General features: G+C 47.8%; 1 protein-coding gene across 2 annotated transcripts in view; it reads right to left on the bottom strand.

The window, feature by feature from the left end:
- The window catches only part of VPS13B (vacuolar protein sorting 13 homolog B), a 699,511-nt gene that overhangs the window by 10,776 nt on the left and 663,033 nt on the right, over positions 1 to 25,702 (bottom strand). For both annotated transcript variants that reach the window (XM_045861171.1, XM_045861172.1), the window contains exons 55-58: positions 16,189 to 16,301; positions 11,688 to 12,493; positions 7,268 to 7,444; positions 5,193 to 5,363 (exon numbers count right to left, since the gene is read on the bottom strand). In XM_045861171.1, the coding sequence (XP_045717127.1) occupies positions 5,193 to 5,363; positions 7,268 to 7,444; positions 11,688 to 12,493; positions 16,189 to 16,301 (1,267 nt within the window). The remainder of the gene's footprint in view (positions 1 to 5,192; positions 5,364 to 7,267; positions 7,445 to 11,687; positions 12,494 to 16,188; positions 16,302 to 25,702) is intronic.

Genomic DNA, 25,702 nt, shown 5'->3' with positions numbered 1-25,702 from the left:
TTCCCGACAGAATTCTGTTTTCAACTCGGGCCTGCTAGGACTAATGAAAATGCACAGTTCCCTGGTAGAAATTTTAGTGTATGTCAAATCCCATTATTTCAATTGCCACTAATCCAAAATCTCTTGGGTAAATGGAGGTTTCCAGGTCGCAGTTAGTGCCCTGCTGATTTTAAGCAATATTCCATTGAACAAAATTCAGTAAAACCAAAGGCCAGTTCCTTCAGGTCAATTGTGGAGGGAACATTCTTCAAGAATTCCAGTCCTCTCAATTTTGACAGAGCCATTTAAATTTATGCAGGAGCAGATTAAGAATGACCTGAGGCGACAGGTCCGTTTCCCAGCCTGACCACCCCACCCCTGCCGCCCTGGCGAGGGAGGGTGGAGGGGTCACTGTTTCTGTGCCCCCAGGCCACCCAGCCCTGGCCCTGGAGCTGGAAGCCCGCCTCCCGTTTTCTCTCTCTGAGGAATCTGATGCTCTGCTCTCCTTCTACAGGTCAGGAGTCAGCGGCTGGGAGGCGTTAATGGAACCGGCCACAGTGGAGGCGCCACCAGTGCCTGGGAGAGCCGGAGCCCTGGCAAGACTGGTCTTCAAATCCTTTCAAAGCAGACGGTTCAGAGTGATCAGCATGAAATCGATGACCGCAGCTTTCCGTGATTTCATTATCTGACTTCTCTGACAGGTCTCTATGCTTAAGAGTAGGAAAACTGGGGTAAATAATTACAAACTCATCAATAAATTAATTTACTGCCTGCATTTCTGGTGGAAATGTCTTTTTTCAAGTGCAGATTTCCGGTAAGGCTATTTACACTGAGCCGGGGGGCAGGTGGTTCCTGCGACGACTCTCCCATTTCCCTTCAGCGTGCCAGACCTCACCTGTCCTCAGGCCCTGATGCCTGTGGCCGTCCGTCCACACAGGGCGCTAACTTCCACCAGCGCGAGTGCAGACACGTGGCCCAGCGAAACTCCCCTTTGATCTTCCACTTTGTCCAGCCACTGGCCAAAGCAAAGGCTCAGTTACTGTGGCTTTGATAGATAAACTATTTGGGAAGCCCCCGCAAGTGGAAGGCCTGAACCCCATGACAAGGTGTTAGATTCTCCGAGGCAGAGGAGAAGCCGCCAGATCACGTGCCGTGGCCCAGCACCCGACCCTGGGGGCGGGAAAGCTGGCCCGTCACTCACGCCGACACCTCCCTGGTCGCCAGGTGCGAGCTGGAGAACAGAGAGGCTGCTGCTCCGAGGGCTTCGGAAAGCTCTCTGACTAGTATAATCCAGCTAAATCCCACAGCCGGTAAGTTATTTACTGTCATATACTGAAACCTGCTCGAAGGCTTTAGGCGGTGGAAACTGATCCCCAAACCTGTCTGTTGGCATCGGGCCCGCGGGGTGGGCGGCCACGTGGAGGCGGCTGTGAGGTGATGAGGTGAGGCAGGGAAGGCAGCGTGCACCCCGGAGGGGCGGCCCCACGGCTCCACGTGTGCTGCCAAGGCAGAGGCCGGGAGGTGTTTCCTTGTCGGACCTCCATTTAGAAAAGGGCTTTCTTTGAAGCCGGGGGACTACAAAGGCCCTCCCTCACCTCTTCTGGGACTCGCTCCTCGTCTCCGGCAAACACACGGTGTGTCCCCGGGCTATGAAAGTCCTGCCTGCGTGGCTATTTGGCTGCTGCCCTGACCACACACTGTAATTATATTTTGGGCACTTTAAAAAATAAATCACAGTAGCAGAGGCATAGGCGTCCCCTGAGCCCCCACTGCACAGCCCCTCACTCCAGAGACAAACGAGACCTGTGGAGTGCACCGGGTGTGCCGGCTTGAGGTCAGCTTTTTTGGGCCAGCACAGTCTGGCCAGTTGGGAAGGAAGGAGCAGTCTTCCTGAATTCCCTGCTGACTGCAGACCAGCCTGCCAGGGGATGGCAGCGGCACCAGAGGGACTGCCCAGGAGGTCCTCTCCTGGGTGCGCAGCTCTTTGCTCGCTCCCTTGAGGGAGAGCATCCTAATTCATCTGGTGGAGGCCTCTGTTGCTGGGATCCCACATGGCATCCCCGAGCGGCCGTGAGGATGGAGGGTGCGGCTGCTGGGAAATCTGTCGATACTTCAGAAGTCGGGCAGCAGCCCAAGAAGCGTGGGTCAAGCAAGCAAGTTCTGATGTCCTGCCAGTGGTATTAACGAGCGAGCAGGCACGTCTGGGAGGGGACGCAGAGTGGAGCTGTGACACAGGGCTCACATCCTCTCTCGGCGAGGACTCCAGGGAGCAGTAGAAAGCAGGGTGGATGGGCACAGATCTGGTGCATGTGGGCAGACCTGGTGCCAATTCTGCAGGCGAAGCAGAGCGGTTCCAAAGCCTCTGCTGTTCACAAACTGGTGGAGCTCCTCCAAGAGCCTCGGCGGCATCTTTCAGCGGCATCTCTCTGCCAGCTGACACTTCCGTGCTGACCTGGGGCGATGTGTCTGGGCACGGCAGCCAAAGGCTCCCTTTGATTTTTCAAGTGTCTCATAACACTCCCCAGCGTCTCCATGGGGGTGAGGCAGCGTTAGGAAGGCCCACCACCCCATCGACATTTGGGGGAAATGTGTTTTCCCCACCCTGGAACTTTCAATTGTTCAGTCTCCCCACATCCTGATTGCTTCCAGGCTTGGAGCCCGCATGGTGGGTGACATGTGGAAAGGCCAGGCTCTCGTCCTGCCGGGAGCTGGACCCAGACAAGTCTGCGAGCCTCGTCCCTGCCGGGGGCCGGAGGGCCCAGTAAGACGGGAAAGCGCTCCGTCAGCCCTGAAGCGCTCTGTGAGCCCATTCCTGCTGACGGGGTCGCTGATGCCTGTGTCTTGTAAAGGAAGGCGCTGAGGAACTAGGACTTTGATTTCACTGAGCAAAGGCTGCAAACTATTATATCGTGACAGCTCTAGCTTCAGGTAGACACTAAATTGCATTTCTGGGTGTGGATTAAATGGTGACAAGCCTATACTTTCCCAGGTGAGAGGACTTGGTCTTCCTCTCCGTCTCTCCTTGCCTCGAGTTAGGGAGTTCTAGGACCGGATGTTCTGAGATAACACTGTGATACATGGCACACGGAGAGCTCTTACATTTCTAGAGGAAAGGAAGCCGGTGTGGACAGAGATGTCCACTGTGAACTCCAATGTCTGAGAGCTCCCGCATGGGCATGGAACTCAGGGCCTGCTGCTGGGGGCGGAGGTCCTGGGAGCCCAAGGCCAGGCCAGCATCCATCTGTGGGTGCCATCAACACACGCTGGGGGGGATTTACATGACCCCCAGAAGCCCTAGGCTTTTGCAAATGGCCAGGCATGCAGAAAATCTCTGTGAGCCCACCACAGTTTCCACAGACTACGTGATTCCCTTGCATAGGTGAGAGTGTACAGGACCCAATAACTATGGCAAAGACCAAAGCTTCCCGTTCACAACAGGAGCCACTCCCCAAAGGGTGACATCGCAAAGGCGGAACCATGGTTCCCTCCATAAGTGAGTCCTACCCTCAGGCACAACTTTATACAGTGGCAACTGCATAGTGGAGACCGGCTTCTCTGGGTGGGAGGAGAACAGATTAGTCGGGATGGAAAGAGCCATGTGCCAACCAGTTCAGGTCCCCTCTGTGAGCACCTGGAGCTCCTAGGAGGGCTTGAATGGAGGGAAGGAAGCTCTCCTGCCTGGAACAGAGGGCACAGAGCCCAGAATTCTGAGCATAAAGAGGTCCCATGGACTCCAAACAATGACCTGAGGCACCCAAGGTTGTCACTTTTTGTGGTTATAGAGACTGAACCCATTGGACTAAAATAAAGCAAAAAGGCTCCTGCTGTGGTTCACATGACCCTCTTTGACATCAAGCAACTCTTACAGTCCCTTTGCTGCCATGATATTATCATGATGGGTTCTGATGACCAAATGCAGGCCCTGTGCCTGGCACACGATTGATGGCGACCTCTAACAGTGGCATTCCCAGCCCCGAGGTTCAGAGAGACCCAGGTTCAGAGAAGAAGTTGTCGGAGGTCAAAAACAAGGGATCTGAACACCCTGGCCAGTGGTCTGTGGCTCCTGAGCACGTGGCCCACCCCCACAGCTTGCCCTTCCCCAGAACGGCCACGCTGCCTTCCGGACTGCCCCTCCACCCAGCAGTGCCTCCCCCAGGCCGTTAGCCTCCTGGCTTCCACGCGTTATTCCATGACAGTGCCGCACATCACTGAATGGTGACTTACACACAGTTTCTAGTAACTTAACCTGCTCTTGTCACATCTTACTGGGTCCTCTCAGAGCCTCAGCTGGCTGCACTGTGAGTGGAGGGGTTGTGTTTGGAACGGCAGACTGGAGAGAGGACAAATCCTTTCAAGCTCCGCTTTGCTGACCCCTGTTCTCTCTGCACTGGGCACTTTGATCTCTGTGAGACGCACACTCCTTCAGATGCCGGGCAGGCATGCTGCCAAGCAATACAGTTTTAAATTCCTTTGCAAACAAATAAACAAAAAATACCCTTGAAAATCCTGCTCTGCAAAAGTTCAGCTCTCAAGCCACCTTTTTATAGATTTTTCCAAAGCAACTTATTTTTCAAACATTTGTAATATTTGGAAATACCCATAGCAATCTTCACCTCTAACTATACCATCTGGCAGCTCAACAAATGATAATTACCCAGAGTCAGGCTGATCTGGCATTCTTAAAAAGGAAAAAGAAAAAAAAAAAGCCAACAGTGTGCTCCTCACTGAGGTTTACTCGACCACTGCAAGGTGATCAAGTGCTACTGGAACCGAAGCAGGCGCCCACAGTACCTGTGGGGTGCGGGAGCCAGGCTCCCGTGTGCTGGGACTCCCTTTAACAGGTGCAGGGCCACGTGCTGCTGCCCTTGTGCTCACACCCCTACATGCAGGGGCCCATCCATGGCGTGATTCTGTTCGGGGAGCAGAGCCCGGAGGAGGCCAGAGAGATGCTTCACACTAGAGGCAAAGGAAGCTGGAGCAGGGCACTTGCACAGGTGACCTTCTCGTCAGACAGGACGGCCCTGTCATGGCCACGTCCTGTTCCTGAGCCTCAGTGACTCACGGCGGGCACCGGGGTGAGTGCCATGTCCTCTCTGGGCCTCAGCTTTGTCTACAGAAAGGATGTGAACTTCCCAGCCACCCATGTCCTGGGAGTCCGTGTCCCTCGCCAGAGCCAGAAGGCACCCTGAGCACACGTCCCAGCAACCTCTTACCGAGCAGGCTGATGCCCAGCCGGGACAGGCCTTGCCGGAGCCCCTCGCCCAGACTCTCCGGGAGCTGCCGCCGCCACTCCTCCTGCCGGTTGTAGTGCTCCTCATCCAGTGACAGCCGGTCCATGTTCCGGGCCAGGCTCGTGGCCAGGTTGGTGATGGAGGTGAGGGTACCTGCGGGAGCAAGAGCACGTGGGTTGGCCTCCTGGTCACACACGTGGAGAACCCCCGGGAGAGTGGTCCCCAGGGCCCGTGGGAGCACGTCTGTGTCACTGGATATGCCCAGATGGTGAGTGATGGTGGCTCTCTCTTGGGCAGCTGGAAGCGTGAGCCTTACGAAAATGAGGTGAAAATTAACACTTGCTTATGCCGGTGGCGGCACTCCTCCAAAGGGGTAGGATGACCTCTGTCACCAGAAAAATGCCTGAGTTTCATATGAAACTGTCACGTGCTACCATTTGATTGTCAAGGCTTGGCTAAAACAGTTAGTTTCAGAGTCCTCACCAGGGGCCAGTTTTGAAGGTTAAAATCTGCCTGCTCTGAGTTGAAGGGTTAAGGTTAGCTGCTGAATTTTTGACGGATGGCAAAAAAAGGTTTCTACTCTAGGACTACAAATTATTCCCTCCTTATTATTTCAGTCATAGTAAAAAAGAGACACTGAAGTTTACCATTTGACATTTTGAGGAAATGATTATTGTGCCACAGAGAGTATGTGCCATTTTCATAGTTAGGATGTTAACTGAAAAATGTGAGGACAATGAAGGGAGCAAATCAGGTGAAAGCCATACTTCTGTCTGTTTTTTTTCTCTAAAAAAAGCGATGTCAGCCTCTTGCTCAAAATATCAGAACTCCCGCCAGCAACTCTGCATAGATTTCAATGAGCAAAACTGAAAATACCAACGGACACCTTTCTGAAACTGCTGAGTTAGCTCCCTTGTTGTGGACACCGTCCTTGCAGCGGCACTTCACCCGTCTTCGGGAAAGGAATCCGTGCGCGCGCACACACACATGGCTCCCGGCAAACCACCGGAGCTTGCTGAGAGAACGAGTGTGAAAGACAAGCAGTGAGTCAGCACGCTGGAATTACTGATGGGTTTCAATTCAGCAGGTGCCGGTTGTCTCATTTTAAAATTAAACCAACAGAACCACCAAGATGTAAGCGTCGAGAGTGAGAAATCCACCAGTGACTCATCTGCGAGCTCCTGCAGCTCAGCTCCTGGGCCCCGGACAACCGACCAGGGCTTGGGGGAGGGGTCCTGCCGTTGTCCGGGGAACATGGTTTATTACTCCTGCTGGTCTCTGGCCAGTCCCCCTCCAGGGACCATGAGTTCTCGTATTTCAAGCCCAAGTTGTCTTTTGAGGCCTTCTAGAGACTTCTATAACCTGCCTGCTCATAAAAGCCCCTGACGGGGGAGAAGCTCTTTGCCCTGTTTTCCCTGCCTCCTGCTGAGAAGAAAAAGGGACTCAGATGGCCCTTGTTAGTTCCCGAGTCATTGCCAACATGACCGAAATACCGTCAAGCAAACACACGGATGAAAAGAAAACAGCCCCCTTCGTGCACAGGGCAGGGGTTGGGCTTCTGTGCCTGCTGGCCGGTCCGGGCCACAAGATGGCGCTGTGTATGTGGCCTGCGGGAGGAAAGCCGGCTGTTCCACCCAGATCGGCCTCCACATCCTCACGAAAGTTATGACAACTGAATCTACATTTTAAAAACATGATGAGGCAACACAGTGTAGGGTTTCTGATGTTTAGCAGAAGTCCTGAACACCTTTAATATTTCTGTATTTATCACATGGAATAACAGTTGAGCCAGTCCGAGTTTTCCCCGTGGGAGGTTTAAAATTCTGAAGTTTCTGAAACATTTTCACACACTACGCAGGCAAGCGCTGATCTGTTTAAAACATAAGACATTATATACGAGCTTTGTTACAACCCTAGCATTTCACTGCAAGCTAACAAGCCAAACAAAGCTAGAGGCAAACCTAATGCATTTAGAACTTAAACACGTTCTTCAAAAATAAAGACTAGGACAGGAAGGAATGAAATAAGGCATCGTTACAAGGAACCAAAGTAGCTACCTTTGGAAATGTGCTTTACAAACGACGTCGTCCCCCTGGAAACTCCGCTCACAAAGGCTCCAGGGCCGCGGGTCAGCCCCTCGTACGGAAGCCTGAAGAAGTCGGCGATGCCGTTGCCGATGCTGCGCACCAGGCTCGCCGGGCTGCCGAGGATTTCCAGGGATCCAACCACCCAGCCTGGAAGGGGCCAAAGGGAAGGGGTTACTGAAACCTTCAATACAGCACTTTCAACATTTGGGGAAAATGACACATTTTCCCTGCAATTCATTTTTCACACTAGAATTGAGAATGTAATAAGCTCCTTTGGAGCAAAATATGGGAAATAACTCATTCACTGTGAATTCAGATGTGGCAAACTTTCATACTTTATAAATCAAAGTGATCCTTCTGGCAGCCTCACAAATGGCTTTAATACGACTTCCCTGCCGGAGTCCTATGTTCCCGCGGAAAGGGACCCATGTGCAGGGGGACCCACGCTCCGACCTGCCCGGGAAAGGCGGTCCCTCCGGCTGCAGGTGTGAGCAGGCTGGAGCGTTATCTGTGGAGCCTCCTTGGGGCAGCAGCAGCACTGGGATGAGAAGATGCCTGGTCGGGAGGGGAGGCCAGATGCTAAATGGGGTGTTACAAGGGGGATGCAAAGTTTTGACAAAGATGGAGGAGTTATTTTTAATCTTTCCCAATCCTACCAAGCTGAGTGCTTCCCTTTAGAGCGGAGCTGGAGCCAGATAAATGTCTCCTGTTCAACCCCAGCTGCAGTTGTGTAAACTTCAGTGACACGGACATACTGATTAGGTTAGCGAGAGGGGAGTGTTCCCTGCGAGAGTCCCAGGAGGCGCGCTTTGGATCTGGTTTCCTATGTGCGCCGGGGCCTGCCAGGAGCTGGCCTGCTCAGTGGCCTGATTGCTGTGTGCACTGCCCCGTGGGAACGTGGCTCTGGTGTGCACTCCGGCAGCGGTTCCCTCCGTCGTCCCCCTGGGCTGGGGCACTGGGGTTCTCACCCAGCAGACTCGAAGTGCAGGCAAGGGTCAAGGGCAAAGGTGAGGGGCATTCCGAACGGGCGACTTCTCTGGTAACCCACTGACCTCCCTAGGCCAGGACTGAACGCTCTAATAGGGAGGCCCTGGGGACAGGACCCAGGTGGGAGCCAGTCCTGCCTCACCAGTGGACTCTTGGAGGGCAGGCCTGTGACAGAGACCCCCAGTCACGTCACCAATCCCAGAGGCCTGGGAAGGTGTGTGTGCAAAGCTCGGCCAGAGCCCTAATGGGACCCAGGCCCAGCTGCTGTAGAGAGGGACACTCCTAAACTTTGAGTCCACCTCTCTTCTCTGGAATAGTAGGAAGATAACATTAGGGTTTATGTTAAAACAGGACATAATTTCTACAAGATGATTATAAATGGGAGGGCATATAGGTGCCAGGCACTCAACATTTTTAGTTCTCAGAGGCAACTGTGCAAGAGAAGTACTGTTACCTCCCTTTACACAAATCCGGACTAGCTAGTGACTGAGCCTCTCCCTGGACTGAGGAGCTGCAGCAGGCCCAGAGGGGAGAGGAGAATCTGACGTGAGTAATACCCAGTCTCCCTGTTTCCCCAGGAAGGCTCCTAGGAGGAGGAGGGGGAAACTAGCTCAGAGACTGAGACCATTGCTCACAGCCTCCCCAGTGGTGAGACTCGTGAGCTGGGTTTCCCACCCCGGTTTGCCAGATTCCAAACAACCCCACACCCCTGCCACGTGGGGGGCCCAGGGTACAAGGAGTGGGCAGGGTCCCGTGGAAGGCCGTGGACTACTCTGCCTTGGCAGGCCCTCTCTGGACACAGAGAAAGAGCAGGTGCCCTTTATCCCAGAATAGTTGTAAGGTTCCACCTGGAGACGGCAGGCTGGCCTAGGAACATTTTAATTCCTCTTCGTTCCAATGACTCCACATAGAAATGAAGAAGAAAGTAGCGACTGGCAAGCAAAGCTCCCAGTGTAAGGGCACTGAGTAGGCAGAAACACAGCCTCTCCCCAGGCGAAGGTGGGGATGGGTCTCCGGGATTAGGCCTATGGCCTTATGGGAGGGCTACTGTGGACCAGAGCGACTTCTCAGGGGCAGCTGGGCTGGCCAGGAAAGGGCAGATGGAATCCCAGGACACTCTCTCTTTTTTTTTTTTTGTTAACTATTTCCCTCCAAAAGCAAATATATCCTTCTCTGACTTGTTTGGGAATTTTGTTGAAAAGGGGTGTCTGTCTGGTGTCCCATCAAATAGAGACTGGTGGGCAGAGAGGGACCCCAGGAAATTATAAGGCCCACGTTCTTTCCTTTAAAGAGGGACAGTAACTCATTTCTAACTGCTTCACTGTTTCTTTACGCAGCTTGTTCCCTCCCAGGCAAGCTCTGACCCTTCCTACAAGGATGGAAGTGCCTTCCCTTCAATGCTGTGAACCTGGGGGCTGGTCCCCTCCTACTTCTTCCCACTTCCAACTCAGTCCATCACCGCCTTCTTCCAGATACTCTTTGGATGGTCTGTAGGTTTTCAGTGACACAATTCCCAACAGGCCCTAAAATCTTGGCCCTTTATGTTAGAATTTCTTGTCTTGGCATATAATGAGGTTGGGACAACAGCTTAGAGGATTTTTAAGTGGATTACAAAAAAATCCAAACAGAATATTCTTGGGAAAGCTCATTAAAAACACAAAACAAAACAAAGCGATCATTTTTAGCACAAGGGGTGCAGGGACACGGCTCCCTAGTGCCACGGCCAGAGTTCCTCCGCCAGGTCACTGCACGGAGGGTGCTCGCCACGCTCCGGCATGCTGTGCTGGCCGGATGGGGGCCCTTCCTTCCCAGGCTCAGACCAGAGCTCAGTAACCTACATGCCCGCTTCTCATGTTAAAAGCAAAAACTGCCTGAAAGGGTAAGTTTCTGGAATTGTTTATAACTATACCCATCTATTAAATTTGAAATCTTAACTGCTTATTTTTAAATGATTTCTTAGCAAGAAGGAAATATTTCTTCATTGTTGTGCAAGCTATCAAAACAACAGTCCGGGCAGAGCCCTCCCCAGATCTTGTCATTTTCACTTAGGAGAGCTGGGCAGCCCTATCAACTCGATGAATTTCATTAGGGAGAGAATGGAATCTTACCAATATGGCAACAACATGGGTCATTTGCTGCGACGATGTTAATCTTCTATGGGAAAACATTCACCAAGTACAATGTTACAAAGGTTCCCTCCTCGGTTACTTTCGGAAAGTGCTCTTTACCAGAAAGGGGCCCCGAGACGACTCTGGCTGGGGCGCGCTGCCTGAGGTCACGGGAACACGAGGAGCCAGACTGTCAAACTGAGACCCCTTTCGGGTGCATTCAGGTCAGGAACGTGCACTCTGACGCTGATTATCATAGAACAGGGATTTTCGACTTGTGCGCCACAAGAATTTTTTAAACATTCAATACCTGATTGTGTAGTCAGGGGCGCTGACCTCCTTTCCCTTAAATTGTCAAATAAAAAAATGACAACAGTCAACACAATAGCCATCTGGTTAAATGAATCTAAATTATACCTTTTTTTGTGTGTGAGACTTGGCAAAAAATATAATCTACATTTTGGCGTGCCACAGAATTTTAGTAATTAGCTTATGTGTGTCATCAGAGGAAAAAGGTTGAAAACTGCTGCCATAGGGTATTCTGAGACAGCCTGGTCCCTAACACTCAGCTTGTAGCACCCCCCCCACCCCGCCCCCACCAGACAACATCTGCATGCACGTTCAAACCAGCCCTGCAGACTCCTGCAGCTCAGGTCTGTGGAGAGGGGGCGAGGCACCGGCAGCAGCCTTCTCCTCTGTCTGTCTAGACAGGCAGGGCCACACTGGGAGGTTGAAGGCTCTCTGTGCATCTTGTGAGCAAACAAACCCTTTGAATTTCTCTCCTTGCAGCTATTCCTGAAGGACCGTCATGAAGAAAGCTAACAACCTAGAACTGCATTTCGTTTCTGCCCGGGCTGGAGGGCCTGGGCCACTTTCCCCGGCTGCACTACGGTGCAGATGTAGAGCTTTTTGTACCTGCAAGGAGCCAGAAGACTGCTTGCCAAATGGGATTGTAACTCTAAGTCATGTAACGGCAAATAAACAGCTACTGCTGCTTCAGTGTTTATTAAGTGCCAAGCAAAATTCAGGGCACTCTGTATACTTTCCTTGTATTCTCTCAAAACACGTAACCACCCATCTCATGGCTGAGGAAACTGAGACTTGGGGAGGTTTGATAATGTGACCGAGGCCTCACAGAGTGCAGAGAGAAACCCACTGCCGTCCCACTGCACAGCCCACATGCTTCAGCCCTCACCGTACTGCCTGCCCACGTCTGGATGTCCACAGGGTGCCACCCCGAAGCATCTCCTTTTTGCCCAGGCCCTAGCTCCCCAGACCCTCAGCCGCGCCCTCACCTGCTCGGAAAAGAGCCCCCGCGGCGTAGTGCATCGCCAGTGCGTGCACGAGCTGCCTGGCCGTGGTGAAGATGGGGCCCCTTTCGAACACTGAGAAGGACAGCGGAGTGTGGTCAGAGGCTATGTACAGCTTCAGGGACGCGTGGATGCTGACGAGGAGATTCACCGGCTGTATCACCAGTTTCCGCAACTTCACCGGGTTCACCAAGGCCCTGGCGTGCTGTCTGACCTGCACGGGCAGTGCCCGCTCGCCACCAGAGAGCGCTGGGGGCTGCCCGTCCAGGCTGCTGCCAGGAAGGTAGGTCTCAAACAAAGTTTTGATGTAGTGTACAAATGTGTCTTCCACATACAGTCGGGCAGGTTTCAATTCAAAACTGAACTCATTAATGTCACACAGGAAGCTCTCGCCCTCCGTTAAGGTGAGGCAAAGTTTGATGAAACACTTTTTCTTGTATTCTTCCAAATCTCTGCCGGATGCAAGGAGACCCTGCATTTTGGCAGACTGGGTGGGGTCTGGCTTGTCCTCCTGGCAGACGAGGACGGCAAAGTGGAAGCTGGACTGACTGTGCAGCTGGTTGTCCAGCTGCAGGTCCCCGCAGCACAGCTCCACGCGGTGGAGCCGGAAGAGTGCCGCGCCGGGCTCCTCCCCCGGGAGGTGAGAGGCCGCTGGGGCCACGTGCAGAAAAACAGTGTCCAGCGTGAGTCTCAGAAGTTCGGACGATGCTTTGTGGTGGGTGAGGTCATCAAACACCGCCAGGCTCAACTGAGTGATGAACATTTTAAATGTCACCATCTTCTCCAGAGTTCTAGAGGAGAAAAGGAAAAGAACATTAGTTTCCCCCTTTCTTTTTTTGAAACTGATAGTGCCTTATTAAACACCTCCTGATGTCCCATCAGCTTCTCCCAAGGGACATGTAAGAACTCAGCTTTCAGTACATCGCATCTGGACGGAGCCAGTCACACTCTAGCAATACTGGGAAGTGTTCCCGGGGGGACTACTGCAAGTTCTTGTCACGTTCCTCTGTGTTTCCCTTATCAACACCAGATTTCTACTCCAAATCCCTCTAGTCTCCGTGCACTAGTCCTCTGTCACAGTCATCACGAGGCAGAAGGACATAATAAAACAGCCAGGACTCCTTAAATTGGAGGAGTGAGGCACGCGGAAGGGAATTTCGTACAGGCTCCTGCCACAGCAGCCCAGCTGCCAGCGTCTCGGCCTGCGGGCCGCCGCCCCGCCATCTCCAGAGCCCCGTCTCCAAGGGCCCAGGTCTCCCTCTGCTCACCTCCTCTAGGCCATCGCTCGTTTCATCCTTACTAGCAGCTTGTGAGCATGCTGCTATCTCTCCTATCTTAAAGACCCCTCCTGTCACTCCTCCAGCTACCACTCATCTTCCAGATCCTTCTTACAAAAAAACTTCAAAGAATTTTCTATACACATTGTCTTCTATTTCTCTCCTTCCATTTTCTCTTAACCCTTCCCTTTACTCCACACAGACTCCTGACCCTGCCAGTCCACCCAGGCAACTCTCCCCAAGGTCGCCAGCAACTCCCGCGTGGCCACACCACATGGTGGACTTTCAGTCTGTGGCTCCCTCAGCTCACAGTGGCGTCTGATGCCGCCGACGCCCTCCTGCCGGAAATAGTACCTTCGCGTGTCTTCTCTCGTACCTTCCACCTCTGGTCATCCATTCCCAGTCACCTATGCGGCCCCCTCCTTTTCACCCAGATCTCTTCAAGTCGAGGTGCCCAAAGCTCAGCCCTCGGTCCTCTTCTCCATCCCCACTCCCTCCCGCCCTGGAAATCCTGTCCAGGCTCAGGGCGTGACAACTCGTCTGCATGCTGACGACTTCTAAAGCCCACAGTTGGCCCAGATCCACTCCCCTGCACTTCAGCCTCATGCGTGCAACTGCCTATGCACAGAGTCCTCGCATGTCTAAACAAAGGTCCATCTGTCAGGCCTGTCACCAGACTGTGCCCCCAAATCTACACAGAGTCTTCCCATCTCAGGTACTGGCAGCCACAGCTGACCCCTTGTTACACCAACAATTCTGGACTCCCCCTTGATGCCTTTCTTTTCAATCCTTATCCAGCGCACCAGGGAAATCCCATTGCTTGTCCTTAAAAGGATATCCAGAAACTGACCATTTCTTATCTCTCCCCAGTGTGAATAGCTGTAATAGTCAATCTCCTAACTAGTCTCCCCACTTCCACCCTTACTTCTGTAATGTAGTTCAACAAAGCAGCCAACAATTTTTCCAAAATTTAGATCCAATCATGAAACTTCTCTACTCAAAAAGTTCCAAGGACTTCCCATTTCACTTGGAATTAAGACTCAGTCCTACATGATGTGACCCCTCCTTCCAGCCCTCCCCTCAGCCCTCTGACCTCGGGTACCGCACTCTCACTGTGCTCCATTCCATCTGGCCCACACCGGCCCCTCCCCTGCTTCTCCAATACCTGGGTTGGCTGGTTTGGACCTTTGACCTGCCTGTGCCCGCTCACTGGAAAGCTCCTGCCCTAGACAAGCACATTGCCACCCTCCTGCTGCTTTCAGGTCTTCGCTCAAACGCCAGCTCCTTGGTGAGACTTGCACCAGTTTTTAAAAACTATGCTCTTTCTGTCCTTCTTACTTGGCTCTGTTTTTATAGCTGCAGAATGCCAACTATTCTTACGTTTGAGTATAATGAAATAAATTTAGATGTATGACTGCTATAAAATTTCCTTTATTATGTTTATTCTTTGTCTTCCCATTCTGTGCCTATGAGAATATAATTTCCTCAAGAGCAGAGATTTTGGTCTCTTTATTTACCGATGTATCACTGCCCTTAGAACAGCGACTGGCACCCACTAAACACTTGAAAACATGTGTTGCGTGAATTGAGGAAGTGCAAGGAAACAGTTGTGCCTTGCCTGTTCCCACCCCCGAATGTATGGATTGCCGCCGTTGCCATCGGTAATGCCCTGCTAATGCCCTAGAAATGTTTCTGAAAGTCTTGGGCAGATGTGAAATTTTGTACCATGCAATTTAAAATTTAGTCTCTAATTCTGTTATGTAGCTGATATTTTACAAACACTGCCAAGCAAAGAAAACATTCTACCCAACCTTGTTTGAAATATTATAAAATCAAATTAATAATAATTTGGCAGGGTCCAAATTAATGAGCTCCTAACCATATGTGAAAAGCTAGAAACTTTTTTTAAAAAGGGCCTAAACAAATACATCAAAGTTGGTATCATTTTATATTGTTAGAGGTAATAATAAATTATTTTTTCTGATTAGAAAATAAAGTTTTACTGTAGAAAATGGAAAATATAAAAATTATTAAGCAATAATCACTTATAACCCCATATCTTCTAACAATTTTGATTCTTTTCAGGCTTCTTTTTAGGAATGTTTTCTGTGCATGTGTGTGTGTGTGAGAGAGAGAGAGAGAAGAGGGGGAGGGGGGAAGAGGGAAAGAGAGAGAGAAAGACAGAGACAGAGAGAAGGCATGTATGTGCATGCATATTTAGCATGTATACATATAGGTACATATGACACATAATGAGGGTCATTTTTGTATACTCAACTTTATGTTGTTTTCTCTATTTTAGGTTTATCACATGCATCCTTCTAGTCCACTGAAATCCTCCAAGTCTATTTTCTGTGGATATACCCCTTATGGGATATTTATGTATTATCCATTCCCCTGCTGACGGGCATTTCTACTCTGGGTATTTTGGCCATTATATTTGGCAGTGTAATATCCTTGTATATCTCTCTGCACATATCTTTGCCTACTTCTCTAATGATTGCTTTATCTCTTAAACTCTTAAAATTGGAATTTCTAAGCCAAATGGATTTTAAAGCTTTTCATATATATTATTTTTAAAGTGCTTTCCAGAAAATGGTAATAATTTTTGTTAATATGACAGGTAATATCTTATTTAAATATGCCTTTGTTTGATTGCTTGTATTTACTCTTTCTAGAATTTTCTGCTCATGTGTTTTGTCCTTTTTTTGGAAGAAGAGGCTACCTCCCTATTATTCCTGCTGAATGACATGAGTTCTTTTAAAGTAAGGATACTAACTCTTTGATGCATGTTTGTGAAACCTGATGGCAACATTCAGGCTAAAGGGGAAAACGAGGCTCTGAGGGGTGAGCTGATTTTTCATGCAGCTCTGATGGCTAAGTCCAGTTACTAACTACTAGGATGCCGTGTGGATACAGAAGTATTAATTTGCATTTCATGCTAATGATGATGTTTAATTTTAAGATGTATGCTTGTAATTTTAAGATAAAAACCAGTTTGGAAAAATTGGAAGGGGTACCCAAATAAGACTATAGATGCTATTACAGATAGGATTTAATGCTGATGACCACATCCTGATGGACTGCACAATAACAACCAAAAGCTTTAACGTATAAATAGATGTGACAAAAAATGGTACATAATAGGTTTATGATTTCATAATGGGAAAGCTTATATACACTGCTACTGGGATAAAAATTAAACCTACCTATTGGTCAAAATAGGTCCTGCTTTTCCTTCTGGGGCCACAGTGATGAAGATGGTGCCGCACTGATGGACAATGTCCACATACACATAACCAAAGCCGGTCAGGAACACAATCTGCAAAAAAGCATATTCAATCTCTGATTAAAAAGAAATAAGAAATGCCACTGAAATGACCAACTCTAAATGCCTCAAGTTCTGATTCAATACCATAAACACTTCCTGGTTCTATTTCTTTATATCCGTGTATACGGGCTATTTGGCTGACTTGAAATGAAAAAGAGAAAAGTCAAACCCAGATTTTTCAATATCCAGTAGTAAGGTTCAGAGAAAAAAAATGGTGGGTGATGGGGCACAGGTGTCTTCTTTCTCCACGCCTTTGGAACTGCCAAGTAACCCTGTGAGGGCTGTAGCCCAGCCATGGGGCAGTTCTACGTGTATGTGTGAATTTCTGTGGGAAAGAAGGCCCTCTAAAATTCCGGAGTTGAAATGCAATGTACAAAAAGCTTTCAGGTCCTTGAGTGTTGACTTACTACCACGAGGATGCTCTTCTATGCTGGAGACACAAAAACCTACCCACAAACCCACCACCAGGGCAGGCCATCATCCTTCCAAGGTCCTTTAGAAAACTTGTCACAAGACAGATAACTTCATTTGATTGGAGTCTAACTTAATTTTTCTGCAGTGACTGAGAAGGTGGACTGAGAATTAAAAAACGTTCTATCTCAGAATCCAGGAGCCAGGCCACCAGCACAGATGTCCTTTCAGCCATAAATACTGAGTGTGATTAAATGAATAAATATTTGAAAACAGAACTATTTGAAACACAACTCCAAATACATCGTGTGTACAGCCAGCATCACCTAGGGTTGGGGCAAGAACCTCCTTATGCTTGGGAACGTTGATTCTGATGATCTGTAGTATCGGTTCAGTCCAAGTGGGGCCCTTATTATTGTTAGGACGGCAAGTCAAAGACTGAACACTTCTGGATGAAGGAACCAAGCTAGGAGGCTAGCTGACATGTAATGAGTGTATTCTAATTCTGACCAAATGAAGAAGTAACAGGAGTGTACACAGAACCACAGGAGAGAGTCGCAGACTCAAGTCTGAAGCAGCTTCAAGGTCATTGGGCTTTTTCCTTGTACAATGGCTCTTCCTTCAGAAACCCTGACTATCTTCAGTATCCAGGACACCTGATACTGTCTCTGCCTCCTCTCTCTCTCATCCCATGCAGCCTGCCGCTCCTCTGAGCCTCCAGCTCCCTGCCTCCTACACCAGTGCCTTCTTTTTCATTCCACAGCCACTGTTCCAGCCTAGGCCCTTGTCTGACGCTCAGCTCTCCCTGAGCCTAGAATACACTTTGTCCCACAAATTCCTTTCAAAATCCAGTGTATCTTTGCATATACAGCCTAAGGGACACTTCATTCCATTCTCCTATTTTTCTATTCCTTTCCTCAGCTTGATACCATTCCTACACCTGAATTTCCATAGCACTTTGACCATATTTCTATTCAATCACCAACAGTATTGTTTGTATCACACTCACCTGTTTACATGCCTGACTCAATCTGTATTCTCTAGGGACATGTTTCCCAAATGGATTGCTTTGCAAAAATAACTATTTCAAAAGACTCTGTATCCTGAATTTGCCCTCTTTGTTTCAAGGTAAGAACTGAACTCGAATATGTAAAATGCAAATGTAGCCAACCTCAAAAATGGCTCAGCTCATGATTCTAAAACAGGTGTTCTCTGAGGAACACACTTATAAAAGCCAGTGTTTTAGATAATGTATAGAGTAAGCCGAGTGCCTTTGCAGGCTAACAGGCACGGGGTCACTCCTTCAGTACCAGCCTCCTCCAGTCCCCGCGCCCCAGGACTTTAGCAGCACACGTGGAAAACCAGAACTACCACCTCTCCAAGAGGGTAGGAGGGGATTAGAAGAGGGGAACATTTATTGTTCTGCACACTGTTGAAGTCATCTTCAGGCATTTCGACAGGAGACTTCTAAGATAATAAAAATAAGGCAAGTCCATGGTTCCTGTCAACTGCCCACGGAACTCAGGAAGCAAGCGCAACCTAAACCTTTAATGTCCTTCTTTCTCTTCTGAAAAGAAAGTTTTGCTGGGAGTCCCTTTCACTTATTGTGAGAATGGAAGAAATACAGACGTGAGTTCTTAGAGCCTGTCTTTGTCTCTTTTCCCCTGCAGACAAACAACTCACAGTGCCAAGTCTTTGGTACAGTGGCAGCTCTAGGGATTAGGGAGATAGGTAACTAAGTGCCAGAGGAATTAGGTTCTTATCTATCAGGCCCCCCAGAGGTTTAAAACGAATCCTTGTTTTGGTCTGATGGTTTGATCATTCAGTCATTCAATCAATTTTTTGACACCTAAAGAGGACTCACAATGACTCAGTCACTATATTAAGCATCGAGAAGGTATAATCACACCCTCAAGCTGCTTGCAACTCAAGCTGTGAAAAAGCTAAGCGCACAGATAATGAGATAATAAATACTAGCAGTTTCAGGGCAGAGATGTATAAAATGCTTCAGACTGTGCACCGTCCTGGCTGCTGTGTAAACTTATGAGGGTGCTGGTTTGTGTCCCGTACTCAGTAAAGATCTGAATGGACCCTATCTCATTGTGGCTCCTATAGTGGAATTTTAGTCCTCTGTCCCTTGCAATAGGGTATGGCCATGACCACTTCTGGCCAATGAACTGACGTATGCTGCTTCTGAGTCACAGCATGAAAGCAGCAGCCTCCCTCCCCTGCAAAGGCCAAATGTTGTGGATCGATGGTGGCCCAAATCTGATCTGCTGCCTGGTACTGCAAATAAGGTTTTGTTGCAAAGCAGCTGTGTTCACTTATTTATATACTGCCTCTAAGAACAGAGTTGAGAAATCGTGACAAAGGCTATACGGCCAGCAAAGCCTAAAATATTTACTATCTAGATGTTAAAAAAAAGTTTGCTGAGTTCTGCTCTGGACGCTTGTGGTAGATTGTTACAAAATCAAGGATCTGCACATTCCAGGACCCAAGCCTTTGCCTGGTCCCTTCCCATACTGAAACAGAGCTTAGCCATGCGGCTTTTTTCAGCTGATGGGATATCAGTAAGCACGGATCAAGAAGCTGCTTGATAAAGCGTGCTTGCTGGGGTTTGCCCTCTTACCCCCATGTGAGGAAGCCAGGTGTAGCCTTGCTCAGGAGGAAGGACCACATAGTGAGAGAGATGCCCAGACTTCCCAGCTGACCTGGTGCCTCAGCCAACCTCCAGCTGAGTGCAGCTACATCAGTGATTTCAGGCTTATCCTGCAGAAGCCACCCAACCAAATCCTCAGAATTGCAAGAAGTTAATTGCTATTGTTTCAGCTTCTAGATTTTGGTATGGTTTGTTACAATGGGGAGATGGAAGATAATGGACCCATCAACCTGGGTCCCTGAGCAAATTTGTAAAACACAGGCTCTCTCCCTCCCATGACAAACACTAGGCACATGGCATGAGCAAGAAGAAAATTCTAGGATTACAACAGGCAGCATAACTGAGCCCATCTTAACAAACACAGATACTGGAAACAGAAGTAGGGTGCTAACAAAAATAAAGAATGCATCTTTGGCTTCAACGAAGTAGAAATTGATAGTGACCTCTTCTGGCCAAGATGGAGGCAGAGGTAGACACATTGGGCCTCCTTGCACAACCAAAAGAAGGGCAACAAATTTAAAAACAAAAAACAACCAGAACTAACAGAAAACTGAACTGCATGGAAGTCTGACAACCAAGGAGTTAAAGAAGAAACATTCATCCAGACCGGTAGGAGGGGCAGAGATGGACAGCCCGGTGGAGAGGACTCATGGTAGGGTGGCAGCTGGAGGACCAGAGCAGGCAAGGGTGCGGCTGGTGGACCAGGTGAGGTGGTGGCTGGCAGACCAGGAGGTCTCACACTTGTGTGCAGATAAACCAGGAGGAACAACTGGGGAGCGAGACAGACCGTGCAACCTAGGGTTCCAGTGTGGGAAATAAAGCCTCAAACCTCTGACTGAAAAAATCTGTGGGGGTTGAGGTGGCAGGAGAAACTCCCAGTCTCACAGGAGAGTTTGTTGTAGAGACCCACAGGGTCCTAGAATGTACACAAGCCCACCCACATGGGAATCAGCACCACAAGGGCCCAGTTTGCTTGTGGGTAGTAGGGAAGTGACTGAAAACCGGCAGAGAGTAGAGCAAGTAGCACTGTTTCCTCTTGGACCCCTCCCCCACAGATGACACCACAACACAGCAATGTGGTTGCCCCGCCCTGGTGAACACCTAAGGCTCCACCCATTACATTAACAGGAGCACCGAGACAAAGAAACATGGCCCAAATGAAAAAACAGATCAAAGCTCCAGAAAAAATAGAACTAAGCGAGAGACAGTCAACCTATCAGTTCGAAACACTGGTAATCAGGATGCTCACAGAATTAGTTGAGTATGGTCACAAAATAAAGGAAGTGAAGGCTATGAAAAGTGAAATAAAGGAAAATGTACAGGGAACCAATAGTGATGGGAAGGAAACTGGAACTCTAATCAATGGTGTGGACCAGAAGGAAGAAAGAAACATTCAATCAGAACAGAATGAAGAAACAAAAATTCAAAAAAAATGAGGAGCGGCTTAGGAATCTCCAGGACAACTTTAAATGTTCCAACATCTGAATCACAGGGATGCCAGAAGGAGAAGAGGACAAGTAAGAAATTGAACACTTATTTGAACAAATAATGAAGAACTTCCCCAGTCTGGCAAAAGAAATAGACTGCCAGGAAGGAAGTCCAGGAAGCTCAGAGAGTCCCAAAGAAGTTGGACCCAAGGAAGCACACACCAAGGCACAACATACATTACCCAAGATTAAAGATAAGGAGAGAATCTTAAAAGCAGCAAGAGGAAAGGTGACAGTTACCTACAAAAAGAGTTCCCATAAGACTATCAATTGATTTCTCAAAAGAAACCTTGCTGGCCAGAAGGGGCAGGAAAGAAGTATTTGGGAAGTCATGAAAGGCAAGGACCTACATCCAAGATTTCTCTATGCAGCAAAGTTACCATTTGGAATTGAAGGGCAGATAAAGTGCTTCCTAGATAAGGTCAAGTTAAAGGAGTTCATCATCACTAAGCCCTTATTCTATGAAATGTTAAAGGGACTTACCTAAGAAAAAAAAGATGATCAAAACTACGAATAGTAAAATGACAACAAACTTACAACAATCAACCACTGAGCCAAAAAACAAAGACAAAAACAAACTAAGCAAACAATGTAACAACAAAACAAACAAAGCAAACAACTAAGCAAAAGACTACATAACACTGGAGGCACGAGAACAGGAACAGAATCACAGAAATGGAGATCACGTGGAGGGTTAGGGTTAGGGTTAGGGTTAGGGAGTACAGGGAATAAGTAGCACAAATGTTAGGTACAAAATAGACTAAGGGGACGTTAAGAATAGTATAGGAAATGGAGAAACCAAGGAACATATATGTATGACCCATGGACATGAACTAAGGTGGGGGAATGTGGTTGGAAGGGGGTGTCCAAGGTGGAGGAGAATAAAGGTGGGAAAATGGGACAACTGTAATAGCATAATCAATAAAATACATTAAAAAAGAAATTAATAATGGAGGCTACATAATGGGGATTTATGAATGTGGCAAGACATTCAATAAAACTGTTGTCTGAAATTACTTGGGAGACTGATCATAAATCTAATAAAATCTGTAGCTCTAGAAGATGAGGTTTGGAAACACGAACAGTGGGTGTTGGTTGCTGTTGGCTGTATCTGGTCATGTGTTATGAAAGAGAGAAGCTCAGGAAAGAATGTGCCACTTTGCAATAAAAATGAGGAAAAAATAGATTTCAGAAATTCAGGGCCTTGTAAAGTTAGAAATGCTTTTAAACCAGAAACAGCAAGAGGTTTTGTCTTTGGACATGCAGGCAGATGAATACTCAGCTTTAGGACTACATATAGGTGTATACTCACTGTCAAAAGTTTTGGATTGTTAAACTGACTCAGAAAAACATTTAGATTAAGAGTATAAATTTCCCACAGAAGTTCTCTTAAATCCAGGGAGAAGTAGGGAAGCAACATAGCAGAGACGTATGTCTTTAAAAAAGTACCATGTTGTGGCTATTGGCACATGGAATTCTCTGAAACCAAACAGATAAGAAGTCTACTGAGTTCTTGAGAAATTACTACTGGCCCAATAAATCACGAGCATAGACTGAGAGAGAATGTGATGATTTGAAACTCAAAACAAGTTTCAATTTTGGCCAAAGCAGAGAGCTCAGAGGGTGGATGCAAGGACTGGAGGCATAATGGGAAGGCAGCACGTCTGAGAACAGAGACAAGGCTCAGAGACTATTCCTGGTGTCCAAGGTGCAGATCCCATAGCATGTGCTCCCAAAATCTCCGAGTTGTGCATGAGATGCCACTGTATGTCTCTCAGTCTTCTTCTTCCTGATTTGGACGGACTATTACCGTGTTAGGCTGTTTTGTTAAATGGTGTGGGTGGGATGGGAGCAGATGAGTCCATAGGTCTCCAGAGAGAAAGGAGTCACATCCAGACTCTGGGAGCACCACTCACAACTATTGGATTCCCAGTGGGGTGTGGTAACTGGTCAGAACCGTGGGGAGATCTGTTTGTTCTGTGTGTGGGGAAAAGAATGATTTACTGAATCTTTGATGGCCAAGGGGAATTTTTTTAGTCATTTGTTATTGCTGAAGAAGCTGGCCACTCCTGATCAAAGCTGTCCATTAGTTATTTTTCACTTTCTTCACATCACATGGGGAGAATGGGGGGTGTGTGTGGAAGTCTATAGGCAACACACAGGAAAAGAGGTGCTGATTTTAGCACAAGACGTTTGGGGAACTCTGTTTTGTCATCTGTATCTGTGCGAGAGCACTCTGCTCGGTGAGACTTCCCTCGACGTGTGTGGGTTTGCTGCTTCAGGCCTGAAGCCTGCTTCCCACTTAGTGCTTTATCTTTCACTGTGATTACAAATAAGAAACACCTTAATATAACTGTGCTGTTCCATATATTGTCATCTTTATTAAAATGGTTAGTTATTATATTTATATCTAACAAATATTTTAAAAAATTACTCCAGTTTAATTTTACTGAGTAAATAAGTTACAAGGTGATGCATAGGAAATAACTGCAAATAATTCATGAAAGTCTCTCTCTTCCTTTCTCTCCCTCTTTCTCATTTCCCCTCCTTGTGGGCTATATGTGCAACCAAGCGATAATCAGTGGTCGTTATTAAGCATCCTGGCCCTGCAGCTGGGTTAAACAAGGTCTTTCCGGTGCAGATGTCTGGTGGGTAGCTGGAAACACGGGGGTGGGGCTTCAGAGGGCTGTGGGGGCCAGAGAGAGTTATCTGGGAGGGGAGTGACCGGGTGACAGTAGCTAAAGCTATGAGATGAATTAGATCTCCCAGAGAGAAAAAGAAGGGAGATGAATTTCTACCGTGATCAAGGTAGAAAAGGCTGGATGAGGATGAAAAGAAAACAGCAGAGGCTTGAAGCAACAGTGATTAACTTCCCGTGATTCTGAGGATTCTAGTGTCTCACGGTATTCTTGTAAGCAAGATAAGAAATATCTTGTATAGTCCAGTTTAAAAAGTGCTTTTACATGTATTTTCCTAATTAAGAAATGTGGGTTAGTGGACAGTGAGTTTGGTCTATCAGTGGCTGACTGACCTCACACATTAGGGGAGTGTCTAGAGAGGCACTACAGCATGTTGACCTTGCACTTGTCCTGTTCAACACACTTAATGACTAAAATAAACATACAGAATACATGCTTACCACATCTACAGATGAAAAAAGGCTACCATGGATACTTGGTATGTTGGATGACAGCATCACAAATATTAAAAAAATGTTTTTCCTCATCTAAGGCCATTTTCCATGGCTTTTTAGAGAGCGAGGAAGGGAGAGATTAAGGAGGAGAGAGAAACATCAGTGCAAGAGAGGAGCATCGATCAGTTGCCTGCAGTATGTGCCTAGACCACGGATGAAACCTACAACTGGGGTAAGAGCCCTGACCAGGAATCGAGCCTGCGACCTTTTGGTTACCAGATGATGCTCCAACCAAAGGAGCCAAATAAAAGTGATTTCAACAAACTGGACTGCGCCAATAGCAACAGCATTTACTTTGTTGGGGGATAACTGTAAAGTCCTATCATTGGTTCAAGAGGTCAACTGAATGACAAGTTATACGATAAAGACTTGGGGGATGTGGTTGACCACAAGGTCAATAATAACAAACAGTCTGAACTTGTTAATAAACAGCTAACTCAATCTTCTACCTTATTAATGGAGGCATGGGGAGATAATAGCAGGTTAGACCACATTTGGGATACCGAGTGTAATTCCGATTGCCAGATTTTTAAAAGGACACGTTACATGGCTAGAGTGTTCCCACAAGGGTAACTGTGGTGATAGGTCTGGAAATCACATTTACCGAATGAATGATTCAAGGAACCAGAAATGTTTGGCTTGGGTAAGGAAACACTCAGGGGAGATGTCGAAGCTGCCTTCAAATGACTGCAGTGTTGCTGATGAAGAGGAAGTAAACTATCTCTGGTGCTCGGGAGGGCACGACACGGATGAAATGAATGGAAGCTGCAGAGCGTGGCCTCAGCTGGATATGAGCACCAACGTCCTCCCAGTCACTGCTGGAAGAAGCCACGACTGTGCCAGCGGGCATTTTCTGAGGTGCAATGTCATGGAAGGAACTCTTGCACTAAGTAAAAGGGGAAATTAGAAAACCTCCCCTAACCTGTGCTTCCATGAACTTTCTGACAGCATCTTTGTAGCCAGGGCAAAACTCCAAAGGACAGAGAGTGACCCCAGCTTGGTGTAGGAAAAACAAGGGTGGCAGGGGTATCACACAGGAGCAGATCCAGGTGTAGCCTGATCCTGCTTAGTTAGTTATAAACCACCTAGTGGCTAACTCTTTAGCCTCAACTCTCTTATCAGTTAAAAAAAACATGAAAATTATTGCTCTATTTTAGAACTTTTGTGCTGATCAAAAACTCTATCTTAGCAATATTTGCAAATCAGTAAATGTAATACATCACATAAACAAAAGCAAAGACAAAAATCATATGATCGTATCAATAGATGTGGAAAAAGCATTTGATAAGGTACAGCACCCATTTATGAGAAAAACATTCAGCAAAGTGGGAATAGAAGGAGCATTCCTCAACATAATAAAGGCCATATATTAGAGACCTACAGCCAACACCATACTCAATAGGCAAAAACTAAAATCTTTTCCATTAAGATCAGGAACAAGACAAGGTTGTCCACTTTCACCACTTCTACTCAATATAGTATTGGAGGTTTTAGCCGCAGTGATCAGACAAGAAAAGGAAATAAAATGCATCCAAATTGGAGAGGAGGAAACAAAACTGTCACTGTTTGCAGATGACATGACAGTGTACATAGAAAACCCTATAGACTCAGCCAAAAAAACTGCTTGACCTAATAAATGAAT

Source organism: Phyllostomus hastatus, unplaced genomic scaffold, assembly GCF_019186645.2.
Source record: "Phyllostomus hastatus isolate PE091 unplaced genomic scaffold, TTU_PhHast_1.1 phas_scaffold_21, whole genome shotgun sequence".
Classification (NCBI taxonomy): domain Eukaryota; kingdom Metazoa; phylum Chordata; class Mammalia; order Chiroptera; family Phyllostomidae; genus Phyllostomus; species Phyllostomus hastatus.
Note: the sequence above shows the minus strand (reverse complement) of the source record. Positions and strands in the feature narration are given on the sequence as shown.